Source organism: Mustela erminea, chromosome 4 (assembly GCF_009829155.1).
Source record: "Mustela erminea isolate mMusErm1 chromosome 4, mMusErm1.Pri, whole genome shotgun sequence".
In the NCBI taxonomy this organism is placed as follows: Eukaryota; Metazoa; Chordata; class Mammalia; order Carnivora; family Mustelidae; genus Mustela; species Mustela erminea.
In genome coordinates, this window is record NC_045617.1 from 137,597,082 (window position 1) to 137,618,093 (window position 21,012).

The following is a 21,012-nucleotide window of genomic DNA, read 5'->3' on the forward strand; positions in this document are numbered from 1 at the left end:
AAGCTCTAAGCTAGAATATAACTAAAGAGAAAACCGTGTCTATCAACGATGCACAGGTGAACTGTCTATATACTCAGACCAGACCGAGCATTCCATCCTACAAAGCGATGAATTCACTCTGTTTTGAATAAAGAAACATACCAATTCCTTCACTCTGCTCTTTTCTAGATTGAAGTCTAACTTGGTATCTGTTCGGACTTTGACCACTTCATCCTGGCAGGAGGGCAAACAAAGAGAGAAAGAAATCCAAAGTGAGAAATGGAAACCCTCTTGGGATGTGAAGCCTGGGACTTCCCAGTCATTATACAAATAACGCCTGCTTAGGCGTAAGGCCAGAGTGGGTTCCTGCAGCTTTTAATCTTGAGACTCCCAGTGTAATCTCCTTATGGAATTTATGACTGAAGCTGTTCCCTGGCCAACTCTGGAAAGCAGAGAAGGACTCAAAGGAGGAAAATATGAAATTCTGGTTTAAATAAAGCCTCTTTCTCATCACAACCTTTTCTTCCTTAACATCCATGTCCTTTCTACTTTAAAAAAAAAAAAAAAAAAAAAAAAAGAAATCCAACAGCTGGCACAGTCAGCATTTTGAAATCACATGTAATTCTCTAAACCCAGTCTGTTCTAACAGAACCTAAAGACTCCATATGTTGCAACTTCAACATTTAATTTAAAGATAACTCCATTCATCCTAGAACACAATTTTCTTAATGAATTTGTTTACAGACCTCACCAACTTATTCACTGTGTTCTTAGCTAAACCTTCCAGTGTGTACTTTTGAGACATATTACACAAATGCTCAACATGGGATTAAGTTTTTAAGAACACCTAAAGAACTTCTGACACGGTATTTATTACTATGTTTAAGTAACTGCCTACAAGCACGCAAGGAGAAGTGAGGGTCTCACCATTATTTGTTGTTTTAATCGATGTAGCTCCACGTTTATCTTCTAAAAACACATAAAAAAAAAACACAAGTCAAGGATATGGCTAGAAGGTTAGAAAAAAATACCTAAAACTTGGTAATAAACATACATTAGAACATATTTTCATGCACAGTTCTAGCTGCATTCAGAATGAAGCATGAGCTGAAAAGTCTTGGGAGCAGACACTATTATCTGTCATACCAGAATGGTATTACAACGCATGCGCCTATTTGGGGGTCTCGGTGGCTCAGTCGTTAAGCATCTGCTTCCGGCTCAGGTCATGATCCCAGGGTCCTGGGATCCAGCCCCTGCATCGGGCTCCCCGCTCAGCAGGAAATCGACTTCTCCTTCTCCCACTCCCCTGCTTGCGTTCCCTCTCTCTCTTGCTCTGTCCAAATAAATAATTAAAAATCGAAAAAAAAAAAACCCCACAAAAATCAACAACAAAAAAACCAGCATGTGCCTATCTTGAGGTCAGTTTCATCCTGAAGGATACATAAAATCAGTAACACAGTTTAATTTTTTTTAAAGTAGGCTCCCTAGGGTGAAGCCCAGTGCGGGGCTCATGTTTCTTAGGACCCCGAGATCATAACTTATGGCCCCAAGATCAAGACCTGAGCCAAGATCAAGTCAGAGGCTTATTGACTGAGCCACCCCAGTAACACATTGTTTTTAACATACACGTTTGCCTCCAGAGGCCCTGCTGTCTTTATACCTTCTTCAATTTTTCTTTTAACAAATTCTGCCTTCAAATAGCTGATTTCAAGGGCAAATGTGAGAGTATCCAACTATTTTCTAGCAAAAGGATTCTCTTGCTAGGAGGCCGTTCATAAGACTAAGATGAATCACTAATAAATGGACTTCATTTATGAGACTTTAGCTAGGACCGAAAACAAAAGGCAGGATGCAAACACAGCACTCACTTCAGTGCTGAACGCCACACTTAAGAAACCAAGGGATATATTTGCAACGACGTGGATGGAATTAGAGGGTATTATGCTCAGTGAAATAGGTTAATCAGAGAAATACCATGAATTCACTCATACGTGGAATTTAAGAAACAGATGAACATATGGGAAGTGAAGGAAAAATACAGTAAGGTAACAACAGAGAGGGAAGCAAACCGTAAGAGACTCCTAATTGTGAGAACAAACTTGGGGGTTGCTGGTGGCGGGGAGGGAGGACGGGGTAACTGGGTGACGGGCATTAAGGAGGGCACGTGAGGGAATGAACACTGGGTGTTAAATGTAAGTGATGAATCATTAAATTCTACCCCTGAAACTTGTAATATACTGTATGCTAACTAAACTGAATTAAACAAACAAACAATAAAAGAACCCCACCCCCCACCCCGCCAAACCAAGGGATATTTTACAGCAACACTTTGTGATAACTGGAAGCTGGAAACAATTCTAATATGCAGTTGGCCCCTGAACAACACAGGGGGTTAGGGGCACTAATCACCCCCTCCCCATTAAAAATCTCCATATATAGGGGTGCCTGGGTGGCTCAGTGGGTTAAGCCTGTGCCTTCAGCTCAGATCATGATCTCGGGTCCTGGGATCAAGCCCTGCAATGGGCTCTCTGCTCAGCAGGGAACCTGCTTCCCCTCTCTCTCTGCCTACTTGTAATCTCTGTCAAATAAATAAATAAAATCTTAAAAAACAAAACAAAAAAACAAAACAAAGCAAAACCTCTATATGTAACTTCTGACTCCCCGAAAACTCAATAGCCTATTGTCGACCAGAAGCCTTACTGCTAATATGATATATTTTGAATGTTATGTGTATTACATACCATCTTCTCAGAATAAAGAAAGCCAGAGAAAAGCAAGTATTAAAGAAAATCATACGGAAGAGAAAACACTGACTAAACTGTGTTAAGTGGTTGGTTGGTTGGTTGAAACCCGTGTTGTTCAGGGGTCAAGCGTACATCACAGTAGAATAACGAGGCACATTCATTTAACACTTCAGACAATGAGCAAGACCAACCCACCATTAAGACACACCACAGGATTCCCCCAGATGAAGTTCTGGAAAAGGCAAAACCAGTCAACGGTGACACAGGATATAGGGGTCTTCCTGGCAGGGGTTAGCAGGCTTCTGGGGTGCCAGAATATACCATGTCTTGATCTTGTGGTGGACACTTGGTGAAAACACATCTAACCTGTCCACTTTTGTCTGTGTATTTATGTCTCAACGTCTCAACAGCGAACATTTTATTAGTACGAGCAGCTCTTTAGTTTTACCTCATTTTCTGCTCTGAGGGCCGAAAATTCGCTCTTCTCCAAAATAATCATATCCTTTTTCACATTGGCAATCTGAGACATTATTTGCTGAACAGTGATCTCCTAGGAAAAGAGAAACGAAACATGTAACCTAGGCTGGCCTAGGACGTCTGCCTCCCACCTGGAATCATCTTAGTGAGAAACCAGGAGAATAGGACACGAGGAGAGAGGTTCAGCACGGTCGTCCTCTATTCCAGAATGAAGAAAGGAGAAGAATAAAGACTCAAGTCCAGTATCCCCATCAAGTGAGCCAGTTCAAAGGGTGGCGGTCTGAGGACCAGCAGCTCAAGAACACTCTGCTGTGATCCCAGCCGCATCTCCCTGTGTTCGGTACGGTGGACTGGAAGAGTCCATTTTCAAACACAGCTGAGTTTTCCAATATGACTCTACAACAGTTGAGAAGATAGCTTTGAAAAAAGAAATACAAGTATATGTATTTTATTTAAGGTAGGCTTAGTATTTAAGGTAGGCTCCGTGCCCAGCGTGGAGTCCAATGTGGGGCTTGGATTCACGACTCTGAGATCAAGACCCGAGCTGAGATTGAGTTGGATGGTTAAAAGACTGAACCACGCAGGTGCCCCTTGAATAAACTACTTTTTATACCACTAGGATCATTTCCTTCTCAACTACGGTTAAAAGTACTATATGCTTTTTAGGGCGCCTGGGTGGCCCAGTTGGTTAAGTGTCTGCCTTCAGCTTGGGTCGTGGTCCCAGGGTCCTGGGATAGAGCCCTGCTTCTCCCTCTGCCCCTCCCCCTGCTTCTGTTCTCTCTCTCTCAAATAAATAAACAAAATCTTAAAAAGTACTATATGTTTTTCAATACAATATTATCCAAAAATACGTACTACAAACAACAACCTTCAGACTTTAAATTTGCTACCATGCCCCGACAAAGCTAACCTGCTGCATCTTGGTGACCATATCCTTGTAGACGATATCCATGTTGGCGTCCGTGATCTTGACCAAGGCGGAGACAGTGATTTCTGCTTGCTGGGTGGTGAAGCCTAAGCAAACACACAAAGACAGTCACACTCTGGAGACTCTATTTGTTGGGGGAAAAAAAAGAGAAAAAAAAACCCCTTCACAGAAGGGGAGAAAATGTTTTGAATTCAGAAGACTGCAATCGCAGGCTGTGCTGTGTCTGTCTCTCTGGACAAGCATGACACATCTATTTCTACATGTAAAGGTAAAGGGCTGGGCTGGTGTCCTCTACCGTCCTACCTAGCTGCAAACAATCCTATTTCCTGAGACTGCCTCATGACATAGAGGAAGCCTGCAATGCGGGGTCAAGGAAAGGAAAGCAAGATCAAAATTAGAGACGCAATTTACTGCTTTTGTAACTTAACAAAAATTCTAGGTAATCTTTATTTCCTTCCCTGTGGCTCAAATTTTCTATGACTTGATTTCCCTATTTTAAAGTGCACACGTTAGTAAAGAATAATTTACTTAAGTAGGAAAGCTCAATTATTTCACATCCAGCATAAATCCATCAAATCATTGACCATATAAAGACAACTAGTAATTTAGCTATCAATTCATCTGATGTTAAAAGGAAAAATTTCGGGGCGCCTGGGTGGCTCAGTTGGTTAAGCAACTGCCTTCGGCTCAGGTCACGGTCCCGGAGTCCGGGGATCGAGTCCCGCATCAGGCTCCCAACTCCATGGGGAGTCTGTTTCTCTCTCTGACGTTCTCGCCTCTCATGCTCTCTCTCACTGTCTCTCTCTCAAATAAATAAATAAATTCCTTAAAAAAAAAAAAAAAAAAGGAAAAATTTGTTCTTTTTATTTTTCCTCCACAAGTCTCTTCAGTCACTTGTGGAGAGAGGACCAGGATGGAAAAAAAAAAAAATAGCTTTGATACTCAGTAAACTCAGATGCTGAATTGAAAGATCTAACTCAGCAGTGTTACTGTGTTTAATAATTTTAGATAGCACTACCTGTGAAGCTAATAAAACACTGTATGCTAATTAACTGAATTTATATTAAATTTTTTAAAAAGCTGGAAATAAAAAAATAACTTGATAGTAATTTATATTTCACATTGGCAATTCTAATAAAATGCTTAAACCAAGACCCTGAAAGGTAATTTTTTTTCATTAAATACTTCCACCTGTAAGAACTACAGAAGAATCTACTGATTCCTGTAATTAAAGGCACATTTGTTTGCATAAATTGTAAGTGATACAATTTGGATGAGATTAAGTTGAGGCTATGTATTTTTTTTTTAAATATTTTATTTACTTACTTAACAGAGAGATCACAAGTAGGCAGAGAGGGGCAGAGAAAGGGGGAAGCAGGCTCCCTGCTGAGCAGAGAGCCCGACGTGGGGCTCGAACCCAGGATCCTGAGATCATGATCTGAGCTGAAGGCAGAGGTTTAACCCACTGAGCCACCCAGGTGCCCCGACTATGTATTTTCTTTTTAAAGATTTTGCTTATCTGACACAGAGAGAGAGAGAGCAAGTACCAGCAGGCAGAGCAACAGGCAGAGGGAGAGGGAGAAGCAGGCGCTCCGCTGAGCAGGGAGCCTGATGTGGGGCTCGATCTCAGGACCCTGGGATCATCACCCGAGCTGAAGGCAGAGGCTTAATCGACTAAGCCACCCAGGCGCCCTGACTATAATTTTTTTTTTAAATTTTATTGAGTGTGAGTGCAGACGTGTTTGCTCACATACACAAATGGGAAGGGGGTGGGCAGGAGAGTGGAGAGAGAATCTCAAGCAGACTCCCTGCTGAGCTCGAAGCCAAGATCTCCAGCTCTGAGCACTGAGATCCTAACCTGAGCCAAAATCAAGGGTCCTAGGGGACTGAGCCACCCACGCAGCCCCCAACTATAATAAGAAACAAAGAGATTTGAAAGAGACAAAAAGACCTCCAAAGACCTATTTCCTTCATTTATTCAAACTCCTTTGATTTTCAACATGTGGGTCATGTGCATCTAGAAAAATCATCCAAAAGGTTACCCACCAAAATGTTACATTGGCTTGCTCTGGGGTATTGGGATTCAGAATATTTTTCCTGTTTCTTTTCTGCCTACATTTTTTGAAAATGAAAATATAATTTTTAAAACTTTTGGAAAAAGTGCTCATAGCTAAACATAGTTAGGTTTGGCAATTATGAAGAAAAGAAAAAGAGACCAGTGGAGAACTTACGCTGTTAATATACTCCACAGCCTTATAATTTATAACCACCTATGGGAGGAGAAAGGGGTAAGAAAAAGCAGAAGTTAGGTCTGAAAACCTACCAGGTTACCAGATACAAAATAATGCTCTGTAGGGGGTGCCTGGGTGGCTTCAGTGGGTTAAAGCCCCTGCCTTTGGCTCAGGTCATGATCCCAGGGTCCTGAAATTGAGCAGGGAGCCTGCTTCCTCCTCTCTCTCCACCTGTCTCTCTGTCTACTTGTGATTCTGTCTGTCAAATAAAATCTTTAAAAAACAGTAATGTTCTGTAGGAATGAGAGAACAAGACACCATCAGTGTTAGAGAGATTATACACACTCAGAAAGTTTTGTGAAGCAGGAGACGCAGCTCTGGAGAAGGTAAGGATGGTAGGTGGGAGTGCTCCTGGACAGGTCCTTCTGGCCCTCCCCTATAGCATCTTAAATATCCATCATTCGTCTAAGAGGCCTTGTGCCCTACATCTTGGCAGGGTCCCCATAACACCAGTCTTGAGATACCCCAAAATTCATGTGTCAAGGTTTGTAATGAAGAAAAGCAGGAAGTACATCTATCAAAACATCACACTTTAAGGTGAACAATTTTTATTTATCAAAAGTAAATAAACAGACTTTTTTGGTGGGGGAGGAGAAATAAACCCCACCTGTTAATGGGAGAAAGATCTCGAGCCCACTGCTGCTATCTTGCCATTTAACAAGACTTATGAGGCTCCCTTACTCTCATCAAACCCAGTGTGTAGAGAAACACCCCGTTCTCTCCAATATGGCTTTTTACAATGGGTTACTTTGAATGCAAGAACATTAGATCCACAGAAAAAAGGAAAAAGCAGGAAGACTTCTGCTTATCCACATAATTTCTGATGCCTCTCTTTTCCATTTTACTTTTCTAAATTCTGAACCGAAAGAGGTTTGGGTCAAAAAAACCCCAATGTTTCAAGTTTGAGAAGGAAAGCAATGAAGATTATGATATGGTACTTAACAGTTTTTCTGAAGTGTACTCAGGTACACTGTATTTCCTTTAATACTCAAAGGACCCTTTGGAATTTTTACTGTGCCCACACTGCTAATGAGATGAGGAGACAGAGACCAGGAAGGACCGGGACACCTGGGTGGCTGAGTCAGTTAAGTGTCTGCCTTCAGTTAAGGTCCCTGATCTTGGAGTCCCGGGATCGGCCCTGCACTGGGTTCCCCACTCAGCAGGGAGTCTGCTTCTCCCTCTGCTTCGCCCCTGCTCGTGCATTTTATCTCTGTCTCAAATAAATAGAATCTAAAAAAAAAAAGAAAAAAGAAACTGGGAAGGATGAGAGAACTGCCCCGCTTTGCAGCTGGGCCCTGGCGGAGCTTGAACCCAGAGCTTCTAACTCCCCAGGTGAGCACAGAGCTCACGCCACCTGCCTGGCCCTGGCGAGTGAAGCCCAGGTCCGGAGAGCAGTTCTGCAGATATGAACACGTACAGCTGGGGCAAGATCTAGAGCGTCGTGAACACTCATAATACAGAGAATTAGAATCGGTCTGTCTAGAGAAGATTCAGAGAATGTTATCTATGCACTGAATCCACTTTCAATAAACGTCATATATGTTGGAGCATCTTTTGCATTAATAGTGATTAAGAAAATATTAGTTGAACTATTAAAAAAACCCTACAAGTTGAAATTAGCAATGGCTGCTCAGCAACATTTTAATTTCATAACAATTTTAAAAGCACACAACACGCCCAATAATAAAACTACCACTTTTGTGCATCAAGCAAGTGTCCTAGGAAACATTCCTGAGTTTTGCTAACTTGTGTCTAACTTGTTATCTGTAACACTCTACCTCCAGAGAGATGTTGTAAAAATAAGCTTCTCAGGGACAAAGAGAAAATGTATACAAGAATTTCTTAGGGACAAAGAGAAAATGTATACAATAAGTCTCAACTGGTCTAGCGGAAGCAAAATGTCCTTAAAAAATAAGAACCCTTGGGGCGCCTGCGTGGCTCAGTGGGTTAAAGCCTCTGCCTTCTGCTCGGGTTGTTATCTCAGGGTCCTGGGATCAAGCCCCACGTCGGGCTCTCTGCTCAGTAGGGAGCCTGCTTCCCTTCCTCTCTCTCTGCCTACTTGTGATTTCTGTCTGTCAAATAAATAAATTAAATTAAATTAAAAAAAAAAAAAAAAAGAACCTTTCAGGTCGGGTCATTATCTCGGGGTCCGGGATCAAGTCCCGCATAGGGCTCTCTGCTCAGCGGGGAGCCTGCTCCCCCCTCCCTTTGCCTGTCTCTCTGCCCACTTGTGATCTCTCTCTCTCTCCTCTGTCCGATAAATATATAAGATCTTTAAAAAGATTAAAAAAAAAAAAAAAGGAACTTAAAAAAAAAAAAGAGATTGACCAAAAGATCATCTGTAGACTTAAATGTCAAGGAGAAATAGGAGAAGTTAGATAAGATCAGGCGAACTTATCATTTAGTGTTTTTCCACGGCACTCCCGGCCCTGAGCAACCCACAAAAGGATTACCATTTTCTTCTAGTAGACACACTAAGGCGTGGGTGTCAAAGTAGAGCTTCTTGTTCCCGCAGGAGGTGAAACCTCGCCTTTTGTGCTCCAGATCTCTCCTGTGCTCCAACTGTAGGCTCCCAGCCGAGAGGCTCAGCTCTAGAATGTGAAGAACAATTAGGCTCAAAACATGATGATGGTAAACAAAAGCCATGGAAGAATATGGCATACCTCAAAAGCCTACCTGGCTGGGGCTTTACTGAGATGAAATTCACATACCATACAATTTGCCCATTTCAAGTGTTCAATTTTATCTTTACTGAAGAGTTCTGCCACCTTCTGCACAATCCTCTAGAACATCTTCTTCATCCCCAAAAGAAACCCTATACCTTTTAGCTATCATGCCCCAATCTCCCAACTCCCTCAAACCCAGGCAACCCCTTACCTACTATCTTTACGGACTTGCCTACTCCGGGCATCACATCTGAATAGAATAAGGGATGTGGTATTGGGTGTAGTTTTTTCACTTAGGTGAGGTTTTCTAGGTACATCTACCTTATAATTAATGTGCACTTTGCTATCTTTTTATTGCTGAATCACATTGTTTTAGGAATATACCAATTTCTTCTTACCTATGGAGTTGTTTCCACTTGGCTGCTTTGAACAATGCTGTTGGGAACATCTGTGCATGCGATTCTGTGTGAGCAAGTTTTCAGTTCTCTTGGGTATATACCCAGAAAATGAATTGTTGGATCACACAGTGACTGTGTTTAGCCTTATGAGGTTATGCCAGATTATTTTCCAAAGTGGCTACACCATTTTTCATTCCCAACAGCAGTGTCTGAGGGTTCCAATTTCTCTACATTATCAACGCTTGTTATTGTCTTTTTTTATTATAACCATCCTAGTGGGTATAAAGTGGTATCCCACTGCAATTTAATTTTATTTTTTAGATTTCTCTTCAACTATGGTATTTACTTATTTATTTGTTTTCTATAATTAAAAGTGTTTCTTGGCTTGTCTCTCATTTCTTTTTTTGTTCATTTGTTTCTTAAATCCCACATATGAGTGAAATTTTATGGTATTTGTCTTTCTCTGACTTATTTTGCTTAGGATAATACCCTCCAACTCTATTACATCATTGCAAATGGTTAAGATTTCATTCTTTTCTATCACTGACTAATAGTCTATTACATATATAGATTTTTTTATATCTGTGTATCTATCTTTATATATATATATATATATATATACACATCACCTCTTTATCCATCCATTAAGTGGACACTTGGGCTGCTTCCATAATCTGGCTATTGTAAATAATGCCGCAATAAACATGGGGATAGCAGTTTTGACTTTAATTTCCTTGATGCCTAATGATGTTGAGCATCTTTTCATTGCTTATTGGCCATTTGTCTATCTCTGGAGAAACATCTATTCAGACCCTTTGGCCGTTCAGAAAATTGGGTTATTTTTTGGGGAGCCTGGGTGGCAGTTGGTTAAGCGACCAACTCTTGGTTTCAGCTCAGGTAGTGACCTCAGGGCTGTGAGGCTGAGCCCCAAATCAGGTTCCAAGCTCAGTGCAGAATCTGTTTGAGATTCTTTCTCCCTCTCTCTGCTCTTCCCACTCATGCTCTAATAAATAAATCGTTTAAAAAAATTGGGTTATCTTTCTGTGATTCAGTTGGTCATTAAGAACTCTTTATACAATTTTAGGGGCACGTGGGTGGCTCAGTTGGTTGAGCGTCGGACTTCGGCTCAGGTTACGATCCCGGAGCCCTGGGAGGGAGTCCTGTGTCAGGCTCCCTGCTCAGCAGGGAACTCGGCTTCTCTGCCTCTCCCCTGGTTGGTGGTTTCTGGTGTTCTCTCTCTTGCGCGCGCGCTCACTCTCAAATAAATAAAAATCTAAAGACATATATACATTTTATTTATTTATTTCTGAAGATTTTATTCATTTATTTGAGAGCATAAGAGAGAAAGCACGAGAAGGGGCAGGTCTGAGGGAGCAGCAGATAAACTGCTGAGCCACTCCAGGATCATGACCTGAGCAGAAGGCAGATGCCTAACTGACTGAGCCACCCAGGTGCCCTTCTTTATACATTTTAGATACAAGTTCCTTACTGTATATATACTTTGCGAATATTCTCTCCCATTCTGTGGGCTGGCTTTCACTTTCTCGATGGTGCCTTTCAAAACACAATTAATTTTTAATTTTAATGAAGTCCAACTTATTTTTGTTCTTGTGCTTTTGGTGTCATATCTAAGAAACTACTGGCTAATTCCAGAACACAAAGATTTACACCATTTTTTTTTTTCTAAGAATTTCACAGCTTTAGCACTTACATATAGGTCTCTGATCCATTTGAGTTAACTTTTACGTGGCGTGAGATGAGGCTTTGACTTCTTCTGCATGTGGAAATCCAGTTGTTTAGCATTATCTTGGAACTTGTCAAAAATCAGTTGACAGTAAATCTTCTCTGGGGTCTCCACTCTATGCTACTGATTTATATCTGTCCTATGCCAGTGACACATTTTCTTGATGACTTATAGCTCTGTGGTAAGTTTTTATATCGAGTTTCGTTCTTTTTCAAGATTGCACTGGATATTCTGACTCCCTTGCATTTCCATATGTACTTTAGCATCAGCTTATCAATTTCCTTTTTTATAAGTCTGTAGATCAATTTGGTGGAGTACAAAGTCTTCTAATTCATGAACATAGGATGTTTTTCCACTTCTTTAGCTCTTTAATTTCTTTAATGGTGTTATGCAGATTTCACACTACAGCTGACCCTTGGAACACTGGTTTAGACCACATGGGTCCACTTATACACAGATTTTTTTTTTCCCATACTCTATTTCCTCTTCTTTATGATTTTCTTAAAATTTTCTTTTCTCTAGCTTTCACTATTCTAAGAACACATGTAATATATAAAATGCGTTAATTGACTGTCTGTTATGGTAAAGCTTCTGGCCAACAGTAAGCTATTAGTAGTTAAATTTGGGGGAAGTCAGAAGTTATACACAGATTTTCAACTGTGTAGGAGTTGGCACTCGTAAGCCCTGTGCTGTTCAAGGGTCAATCCTATAAGTTTTGTGTTAAATTTGTCCCTAAGTACTTTACTCTTTTTTGATGCTACTATAAAGGTAATTGTTTTTTAGATTATTCATTCTAGTGTAGAGTAATGCAATTGATTTTTTTAATTATATTTTTTATGTTGATCTCATATCCTGCAATCTTCTTCAGCTTGCTAATTAGTAGTTTTTTAGTGAATTCCTTAGATTCTTCTTACAGGGTCATGTCATCTGTGAACAATGATAGTTTTATTTCCCCCTTTTCATTGTCTTGCACTGGTTAGAACTTCTGGTACAATGTTGCATGGCTGGTGATGGCAGACACCCTTGCTCCTGACCTTTGGAGGGAAAACTTTCATCCTTCACTATTAAGTATGATGTCAGCTATGGGTGTTTCACAGATTCCCTTTATTAGTGAGGAAGCTCCTTCCATTCCTAACTTGTCAAGTATTTTTTATCATAAAGGGTGCTGAATTTTGCCAAATTCCTTTTCTTTGTCTTCTGAGATGATCACATGGGTTTTTTTTTTTCCTTCTTCTGTTTTTTTAAATATGGTGCGGTACAGGAATTGATTTTCAGATGTTAAATGAACCTGTTGTTCCTGGGATAGAATCCCCTTCAGTCATGATGTATAATCCTTTTTAACATATAGCTGGATTTGATTTGCTGAGTATTTTGTTGAGGATTTTTATCTTTGTTCATAAGAGGTATTGGTCAATAGTTATCTTTGTGATGCCTCTACAAAAACCTATCTTTAGAGGGATGCGTTCTAATAATTTGTACGTTCACCTTTCTTATGAATTTCTGTGCATTTAGCCACAGATCCAACTCATGTTGTAAGCTTGTTTCAAGGTGCTCATCTGAAGACGGTAGCATGGTAATGGTTCTCTGGCTTTTGTACTTTATGAACCATAAAAATAGTTTAAAAAATATGTATCGGGTGCCTGGGTGGCTCAGTGGGTTAAGCCGCTGCCTTCGGCTCAGGTCATGATCTCAGAGTCCTGGGATTGAGTCCCGCATCGGGCTCTCTGCTCAGCAGGAAGCCAGCTTCCTCTTCTCTCTCTATGCCTGCCTCTCTGCCTACTTGTGATCTCTCTCTGTCAAATAAATAAATAAAATCTTTAAAAAAAATAATAATAAAAAAAGAAAATAAAAAATATGTATCAATTGCAGTGCCAACTAGAAATTCTATCCAGAAAGGACAATTAAACACAATAGCTCCTTATTCTTACAATCATACTATAAAAGACATTTGGACTGTAGAAGAAAAAAAAAAAGAGAGATGGGCAATATAAAATTTTAAAACTTTCATTTAAATGTAATAAACAGGGTGCCTGGGTGGCTCAGTGGGTTGGGCCGCTGCCTTCGGCTCGGGTCATGATCCCACGGTCCTGGGATCGAGTCCCGCATCGGGCTCTCTGCTCAGCGGGGAGCCTGCTTCCTCCTCTCTCTCTCTGCCTGCCTCTCTGCCTACTTGTGATCTCTCTCTGTCAAATAAATAAATAAAATCTTTTAAAAAAATGTAATAAACATAGCTAAATGAAAATTTTACTACATGTCTGTGTTTACTTTTCTATGATGCCAAGTTCGTAGAGGAGTGGTAAAAGAAATAATAGTGACTACTAAACAGTCACTACTAACTTGAAGTTTAGAAGTCTGAGGTAAATCCCCTAAGTGACTGGAAAGCTACTTCAACGAATCAGCTCCTACTGTCAATCCTCCACCTCTAAACTCTCTAAAGGAAATTGCATGTAAGCAAAAACATGACATGGACAGAACCCTACAGATCAGATGTTTGTCTAGAAGCCTAGAGCACTCCCACTTCCCCTGCTTGTGTTCCCTCTCTTGCTGTGTCTCTCTCCATCAAATAAATACATAAAATCTTAAAAAAAAAAAAAAAAAAAAAAAAAGGTCCTTACATTCAGGGAAACACTAGCCTACAGTATCAGGTCCTTGGCAAGGCACACAAATACAAAGCCTGTCCTAATTTAGCCTACACCTACCCTTTCATCTTTCTTTCTTGACACCTAAGTTATTCTGTGTCCTGTACTTGTATATCTTGGTACTCTATCCTGATGTCTGGCTTGACCCCCTTTTTCAACTGGCAAATTTTAGCATCATTTCAACCCCTCTTCATTTAATTTTACAATCTGCTAAGTAAACATTATGCTCTGGGGAGGGAATTATGCTACACTGTGTGGTTCCAGCTGCTAGTTCCACCTGCTAGTTCCACCCAGGTCAGAGGGCGGCCTGGATTGCTCCTTGTGTTTTCTGCCCAGCCCGCACACCTCTATCACAGCACTCACCACACTGTTTCCACATCTGTATCATCTACTAGGTCCAAATATCCCAAGAGCAGCCAGTCTTAGTCATTTTCACATTAGTAGCATATAGCAGAAGGCCTGGCCAAGTGCAGGCCAGAAATAATTGTGTAAGAGACCTCTCAATCTGGATCATGAGACTGTCTAGAAAGAAAATTTGCAATCAACCCCTTTCACCTCCTTACCTACGACCTTCTCTTTGTACATAAATTAACTCAGTTAAATCTGGTCCCTCTTTTTTCATTCGTCCCTCCTTTTTTTTTTTTTTTTCATTAACCCCAGTCTGAGACAAAACTGGCCTCCAGGAGAAGAGACCCCCAATGTCTGCCTGATGACAGAACAGACCGAGCTTGAAAAACAGCAGTGATGAATGAACGAACGAACGGATCTCTCAAGGGGCCCTCTAGAGGCTAAGCCACCCATATTTAAAACTGTGCTCAACTGTCCCATGGGTCAGGAAGCTTGAAAACAATTTGAGTCTAGAACTGGCTAGTGAAGAGTGATGGGATTTTTCTAGTACCAAATTAATCATCTGTGTGACTTAAAACATCTCCCTCTCTCTCTCTCACACACACACATCCCAAAAATAAACTATCATGACTACTTTCTAAGCAAGAGCTAATTCCAATTTAGACGCTGCAGATTTTTTTCTTGCTCAAAACAACTGGAATTAGGGGCACCTGGGTGGCTCAGTGGGTTAAGCCGCTGCCTTCGGCTCAGGTCATGATCTCAGGGTCCTGGGATCGAGCCCCGCATCGGGCTCTCCGCTCAGCAGGGAGCCTGCTTTCCTCTCTCTCTCTCTCTCTCTCTGTCTACTTGTGATCTTTCTCTGTCAAATAAATAAATAAAATCTTAAAAAAAAAAAACAAACAAACTGGAATTAGGGGCACCTGGGTGGCTCAGTTGGTTCGGCTCAGGTCATGATCCCCCAAGGTCCTGGGATGGAGCCCTCCATGGGGCTCCCTGTTCAGTGGAGAGCCTGCTTCTCCTCCCTCCTGCTCTGCCTACTTGTGCTCGATCTCTCTGTCAAATAAAAATAAAATAAAATAAAACAACAACTGGAATTCATTTCAACTGTAAGCTTACTTCAACAAACTATGTACTGTCATCTGAAAAGTGTTGAAAAGGTCTGGCCCCTTCTCACTTGGCAGGCCAACCCCCACTGATGGAAGCTGAATGCCATCTTGCCTTCTGTCAAAGGGCGAAGCCTGAGGAGGAGCAATACTCTTGGCATTTAGAATACCTCAGACTCATTTTTCCTCCTTTATTGTGACAACAAAGTGAGGCCCAAGAACTATGAATTCCCACTAATAACCAGGAAGCAAGTAAATGGAGTTTAAAGTGCAATGCGTAATTCTCCCTTGGAGGGACCTTCAGAATATCAAAGGGATTTATTAAAACACACACACAAAAGCAGCCCGGAGTTAGGCCTGAACAGAGGAGGAAACCAAGTACAAACTTACTACTCACAACATCCTTAAGTCTCAGTAGCCCTACTGAGAACTGCGGCACCGAACAAATCACTAGGCTGAACGCAAAGAACAAAACTCAGTTGGCTGAGTGGTTCCTTAACTGTGTCTTGTCCCGTATTTATTTATCCATCCTCACTCTCTGAAGAAAGGAGATCCTCTGAGCCTAATTCAGTAAGTACCACCTTCCTGACAAAATCAGAAAACTCATGAGAACTCTTCCCTTTTGCCCCACAGTCTTGAATGAGGGGATAAAAATAAATCAAAAGTCAGAGCTTATAAAAAAAAAAGAAGAGCAACAAAAGACAGAAGTACTGAAATAAAGATCAAAGTCATCTCTAACTCCTAATTACTGCGTAACACTGACAGAGTTCACCACTCTTTCCCCACACTTTGTATGTAAAGCTTCCTTCCTTCACTTTTTTGTCCTTCCAGTCTTTCCCCAGATGTGGATATTTTTATACTTTAGAAACTGTCAACAGGGCGCCTGGGTGGCTCAGTGGGTTAAGCCTCTGCCTTTGGCTCAGGTCATGATCTCAGGGTCCTGGGATCGAGCCCCGAATCAGGCTCTCCGCTCAGCAGGGATCCTGCTTCCTCCTCTCTCTCTGCCTGCCTCTGTCCCTACTTGTGATCTCTGTCAAATAAACAAGTAAAATCTTAAAAAAAAACAAAAAAACAAAAAAACAAAAACAAAAACCACGAGGGGAAAATTTCTTTAAAAAAACAAACAAAAAAACACAACAGTCCACATTTACTGGGCTTTTCTCTTAAGAAAAAGAGAAAGGAGGGAGCCATCAGTATGGTTACTGAAGGCTATGGATTGATATGACAGACCACCCAAAGTGGTATTTTTGCCCTTTGCTAGTAAAGATGACCCCAAATGGTATTTTCATCAACAATTTGCTATTTAGTAAAATGAGCCTGTTTCAAACTTCCTCATCTCTATGCAAGGCTGTGACTGCTCTCACCTCTCTCAAGTATTTAACCAAATGCCACCTTCTCCATATAAACTATTCTGATAACCCCATTTAAGCTCACTGCTGGAGGCCCACCTCACTTCCTAAGCCTCATTCCCCCCCACGGTACTTTTCACTTCCGTACGCGATCATATGTAAATTATATGCGTACACATAAATTATAGCTTTCTATCTACATCATCTCCGGTACTAGAGTGAAGGTCCCAGACTTTTCTGATTTTTCCCAAGTACCCAGAAAAGCGCCAGCCAAGCGCAGAACAGGCAACTAGTGTCAGTGAGTTAATAAATCCACGACAGTCGGAAGTGAAACTGCAGTTCCCAGAGCTTCGCTCCTCAATCTCGCAGAATCTCCCGCAGTCGCCCGCACCCGAGTGGTGACACGAGGGACGCGTCACCCGCGCCCATCCGGCGGCTCCACCCGCCGGCGAGCACCAGCTCCCTGCCCAGCGCGCACGGCCCTCCCGGCATCCCCGCCAACCGCAGCCAACACACCTTGTGCCCCGGACTCCGGGTCACCGGGGCGGGGGCAGACAGACCTTCGTCCCACGCCCGGAGAAGCGCGGCGACCTCGGCTCATCCGACCTCTGGGTCGCCGAGCCTCCCCGTCCCGTCCTGCCCGGAAGGTCAAAGCCAAAGCTGGTCCCGCCCCCGGCCCGGCGAGAAGATCCCCCTGCTGCCCCGGCCGCGCGGCCCTCACCTCTCCTGGACGAAGTGAGGGCGGCCACTCGGCCGCGGCACAGGTGGAGGGCGCCGGCGGCCCAGGCGACGCCCGGGGTGAGGCCCGGCAGGCACCTTCCCGCGCCGCCGCGGCCAGCCGCGGGGACAGAGGGCCCTGGGCGCGAGCGCTCCCGGTCCGCGAGGGGCCGGCGCGGGGCGACCGTGGCCAGGCGCGGGGAGGGCACGAGCAGGAGGAGGAGCAGCGGGGAGGCACGTGACGCGCCGCGGGGGGCCGCCGGGGCGCGAGGCTTCAGCGCCCCCAGACCCACGGACAGCGCGGAAAGGCAGTGGCGCGCCGGGACGCCGCGGCCGCCCGGGCTTCCGCAGCGGCCTGAAGGCAGGAAGAGCACAAGCCGGCGGCGGCCCGCCGGTCGCTTCGGTCTCCCGCCCGCGACGAAGCCGCAGTCCATCGCCACGGCGGTCACAGGCCCGGGCGCGCGCTCATCCCGCTCGCGCGCCGCGCGGGCCCGAGTCCACAGCAGGAGCTGCGTGGAGGGTGGCGCCGGGCCCGCCCTTTCCTGTCGGGCGGGCGGGGTCCGGGCGCGCGCCGGGGCGGGGCCAGGCGGGGCGGGGCGGGGCCGGGGCGGGGCCAGGCGGGCGGGGCTCCATCCTAGGCCCCGAGAGCGAAGCGAGCGCGGGTCCTGCGCGAGCTTGGGACCCGCTCGGTGGAGTGGAGGCTGCGGGGGCTCCCTGATCTGTGATGCCTTCCTGGCTGCCACGGTTTGCTGCCACGGGCGCCCTTCAGAGTCCGCAGGAAAGTCCCTGCACCGCCAGGCTGCTTAGATTTTACCATCCTCATTTGAAGTTCCCCAAAACTTGGCGCTGGGGTGCATGCTAAGGAATTAGCAGGGGCAAAGGAGAGTCGTTTACATAGTGAAAACATTAAAAGGCTAAACTTCAGAGCTTTTGTTTCCGGATTAGCACATCAAGAAAGGATAAAGTCTCAATCTGGGGAATTTAAAACATGGGGTATGAATGTTAACTGAGACCTCCTGGCGTAGGAGATCTGAAACTAGTGGTGTTCAGTTCAGGAAGCGTTTTGAATGTGTGATGCACAGTCTCAGGTACTGTTCCATTATGTGAGCTCAGTAAATGTTCACTGAGTGAATGAATGAAATATGCACTGGGCTGCGGGCTTGGAGATAGAAGAAAAATGAGGCTGTTCTTGTCCTCCGGGAGTTTTCTGATACACTTCTATTTGTCCACGTATGTGATGGAAGAAAAACATGTTCTGAGCCTTAAGAGCTACAAAGTGCTGCTTACACAGAGGAGAGTACATAAGGCTATGGGAGAGGTGAAAGAGATGTTTAAGCTGCTATCAAGATACAAACAAGTAGAAATATTAAGGTTTAAGCAGACATTCTCATTAAAAGTAGGAGTTACACTTTTGTAGAACTGGTAGGGAAAGCAATTTAGCAATATGTATCAACAGCCTTTTATGTTCATAAATCGATGGCATGTAGTTTGTTTCTAGTTTTTTGGGTATTATGAATAAGGCTATTATGAACATTCTTGTATAAGTCTTTGTGTGTACATATGTTATTTATCTCTAATTAAAGAAATAAATATTCAAAAAAAAATTTTTTTTTTTTTAAAGATTTTATTTATTTTTCAGAGACAGAGGGAGAGAGCGCGAGCGAGCACAGGCAGACAGAGAGGCAGGCAGAGGCAGAGGGAGAAGCAGGCTCCCTGCCGAGCAAGGAGCCCGATGTGGGACTCGATCCCAGGACCCTGGGATCATGACCTGAGCTGAAGGCAGCTGCTTAACCAACTGAGCCACCCAGGCGTCCCAAGAAATAAATATTCAATAACACTTGTTAACGCACAGTAAGTGCATTAACTTTAAATTAAAGTGCCTTGACTTTGTTCAAGGGTAGAGAATGATCTTCACAGGTTTTGGGAGCAGTGCCATGGAATTTTGTAGTGATGGAGGGAGAGATTGGGCTCAACTTCAAGTACAGTGGAGACAGGTGGGAATTTATAGCCACAGAGCATGATGTGGGGATCAGTGGATGGGGAATTACTATGAGAAAACATCAGGACTAAGATTCTGGCTGGATTCTGGCTAGACCAACCTCCAGGATTCTTACTGAAGGCAGATCAGGGTGATCAGATATGAAGGATGGGGGATCCTGGTTAAATTCTTTTATGGGGAATTTTGCTAAAAATTGGACCATGCAGAAAGGAACAGGTAAGTCCAAAAGTCAGGCTTAGTTTGAAAGGAATTCTGTAGGGGTGCCTGGGTGGCTCCAGTGGGTTAAGCCTCTGCCTTCAGCTCAGGTCATGATCTCAGGGTTCTGGGATGGAGCCCCTCATTGGGCTCTCTGCTTAACGGGAAGCCTAGTTCCCCCTCTCTCTGCCTACTTGTGATCTCTCACTCTCTCTGTCAAATAAATAAAATCTTAAAAAGAAAGAAAGGAAGAAAGAAAAAAGGAAAGGAGTTCTGTAGAACCTGAACAACATTTGGTTAATGACAAAATCTTTGTCATCCTTTTGGGAAAGGATCTAAGCGTCAAACTGCTGATTCATATGTTAAGTGTAGTTTAAATTTTTTTAAAATTTTATTTATTTAAGTAATCTCTACACTCTACATGGGGCTTAAACTCATGACCCCGAGATCAAAAGTTACAGGCTTTCCTAGCTGAGATAGCCAAGTGCCCCAAGTGTAGGTTAACGCTACAGAAACAGTCAAGTTGTTTTCCAAAGTAATCATACCCCTTTATACTCTCACCAGCAGTAGCTGAATTTCAATCATTCCATCTCCTAGCCACATTATGATATATTCTCTCCTAATGGAATTGTATCTCACTGTGGTTTTAATGTACATTTCCTTGATGAGTAATGATGTAGAGTACCTTTTCATGTTGTTTTAAAAACTGTCATTGTCAGTAATGAAATGCAGTCAAGTGCTTAGCACAATGCCTGCCATGCAGGCACTAGTAAGTGTCAGTACCAATTATAGGTTCAATAAGACTTTCCGCTGGGTAAAATGTGTAATACATGTTACTCACTTTCCAAAGCATCTCCTCTTTTTTTTTTTTTTTTTTGTCTCAGCACCCCACTTTTCCATGGGGAGCCCCTTGTCCCTGCTTTCAGTCCATGTGGTTTGGGTTGGCCAACTTTTCTCCAGGCCACAGGCAAGGGCATGTTACCCAATGAGAATCAATGAGCTTTGAGACTAGGAGTTTTTTAGGAGTTACTGGGAAGGAGAAGGGCTTATTTTATGCTGATACCTAGGTAGGTGTAGGATGTTTTGAACCTTGAGCTCTTGGGGTTACCATGTGGCCCGAGACTGAAGGCATTATGAAGAAAACAGACCTGAAGGATGAAGAGCAATGTCTTGGTTCTAGCTTAACCTGAAATTGACCTTTTTATTTATAGAAACCAACAAACGGCTTTTGTTTAAACCAGTAGGCTTTGTGTCTCTTATTCTAAGCGCGGGAATCTAATGAATGGAGAGGCTAAATGCAGAGATCCAATGGCCAACTTAAAAAAGAAGTATCAACATTTTAAGACTTAAGGCAGGGGCCGAACAACCTCCAAGGTTCAGGACGTTCTGGCAAAGTTTAATTGGAGAATACACTTTGACCTGGAGCCAAAGTGGG

At 43.1% G+C, this 21,012-nt stretch overlaps 1 protein-coding gene across 1 annotated transcript in view; it reads right to left on the reverse strand.

Annotated features, from left to right (window-relative positions):
• MCUR1 (mitochondrial calcium uniporter regulator 1) overlaps positions 1 to 17,935 on the reverse strand; it is a 29,689-nt gene extending 11,754 nt beyond the window's left edge. The window contains exons 1-6 of the mRNA XM_032341149.1: positions 17,388 to 17,935; positions 8,873 to 9,010; positions 4,111 to 4,214; positions 3,172 to 3,273; positions 907 to 948; positions 142 to 213 (exon numbers count right to left, since the gene is read on the reverse strand). Of these exons, the coding sequence (XP_032197040.1) occupies positions 142 to 213; positions 907 to 948; positions 3,172 to 3,273; positions 4,111 to 4,214; positions 8,873 to 9,010; positions 17,388 to 17,817 (888 nt within the window). The 5' untranslated portion in view covers positions 17,818 to 17,935. The remainder of the gene's footprint in view (positions 1 to 141; positions 214 to 906; positions 949 to 3,171; positions 3,274 to 4,110; positions 4,215 to 8,872; positions 9,011 to 17,387) is intronic.
• Between the last annotated feature and the right edge of the window lie 3,077 nt (positions 17,936 to 21,012).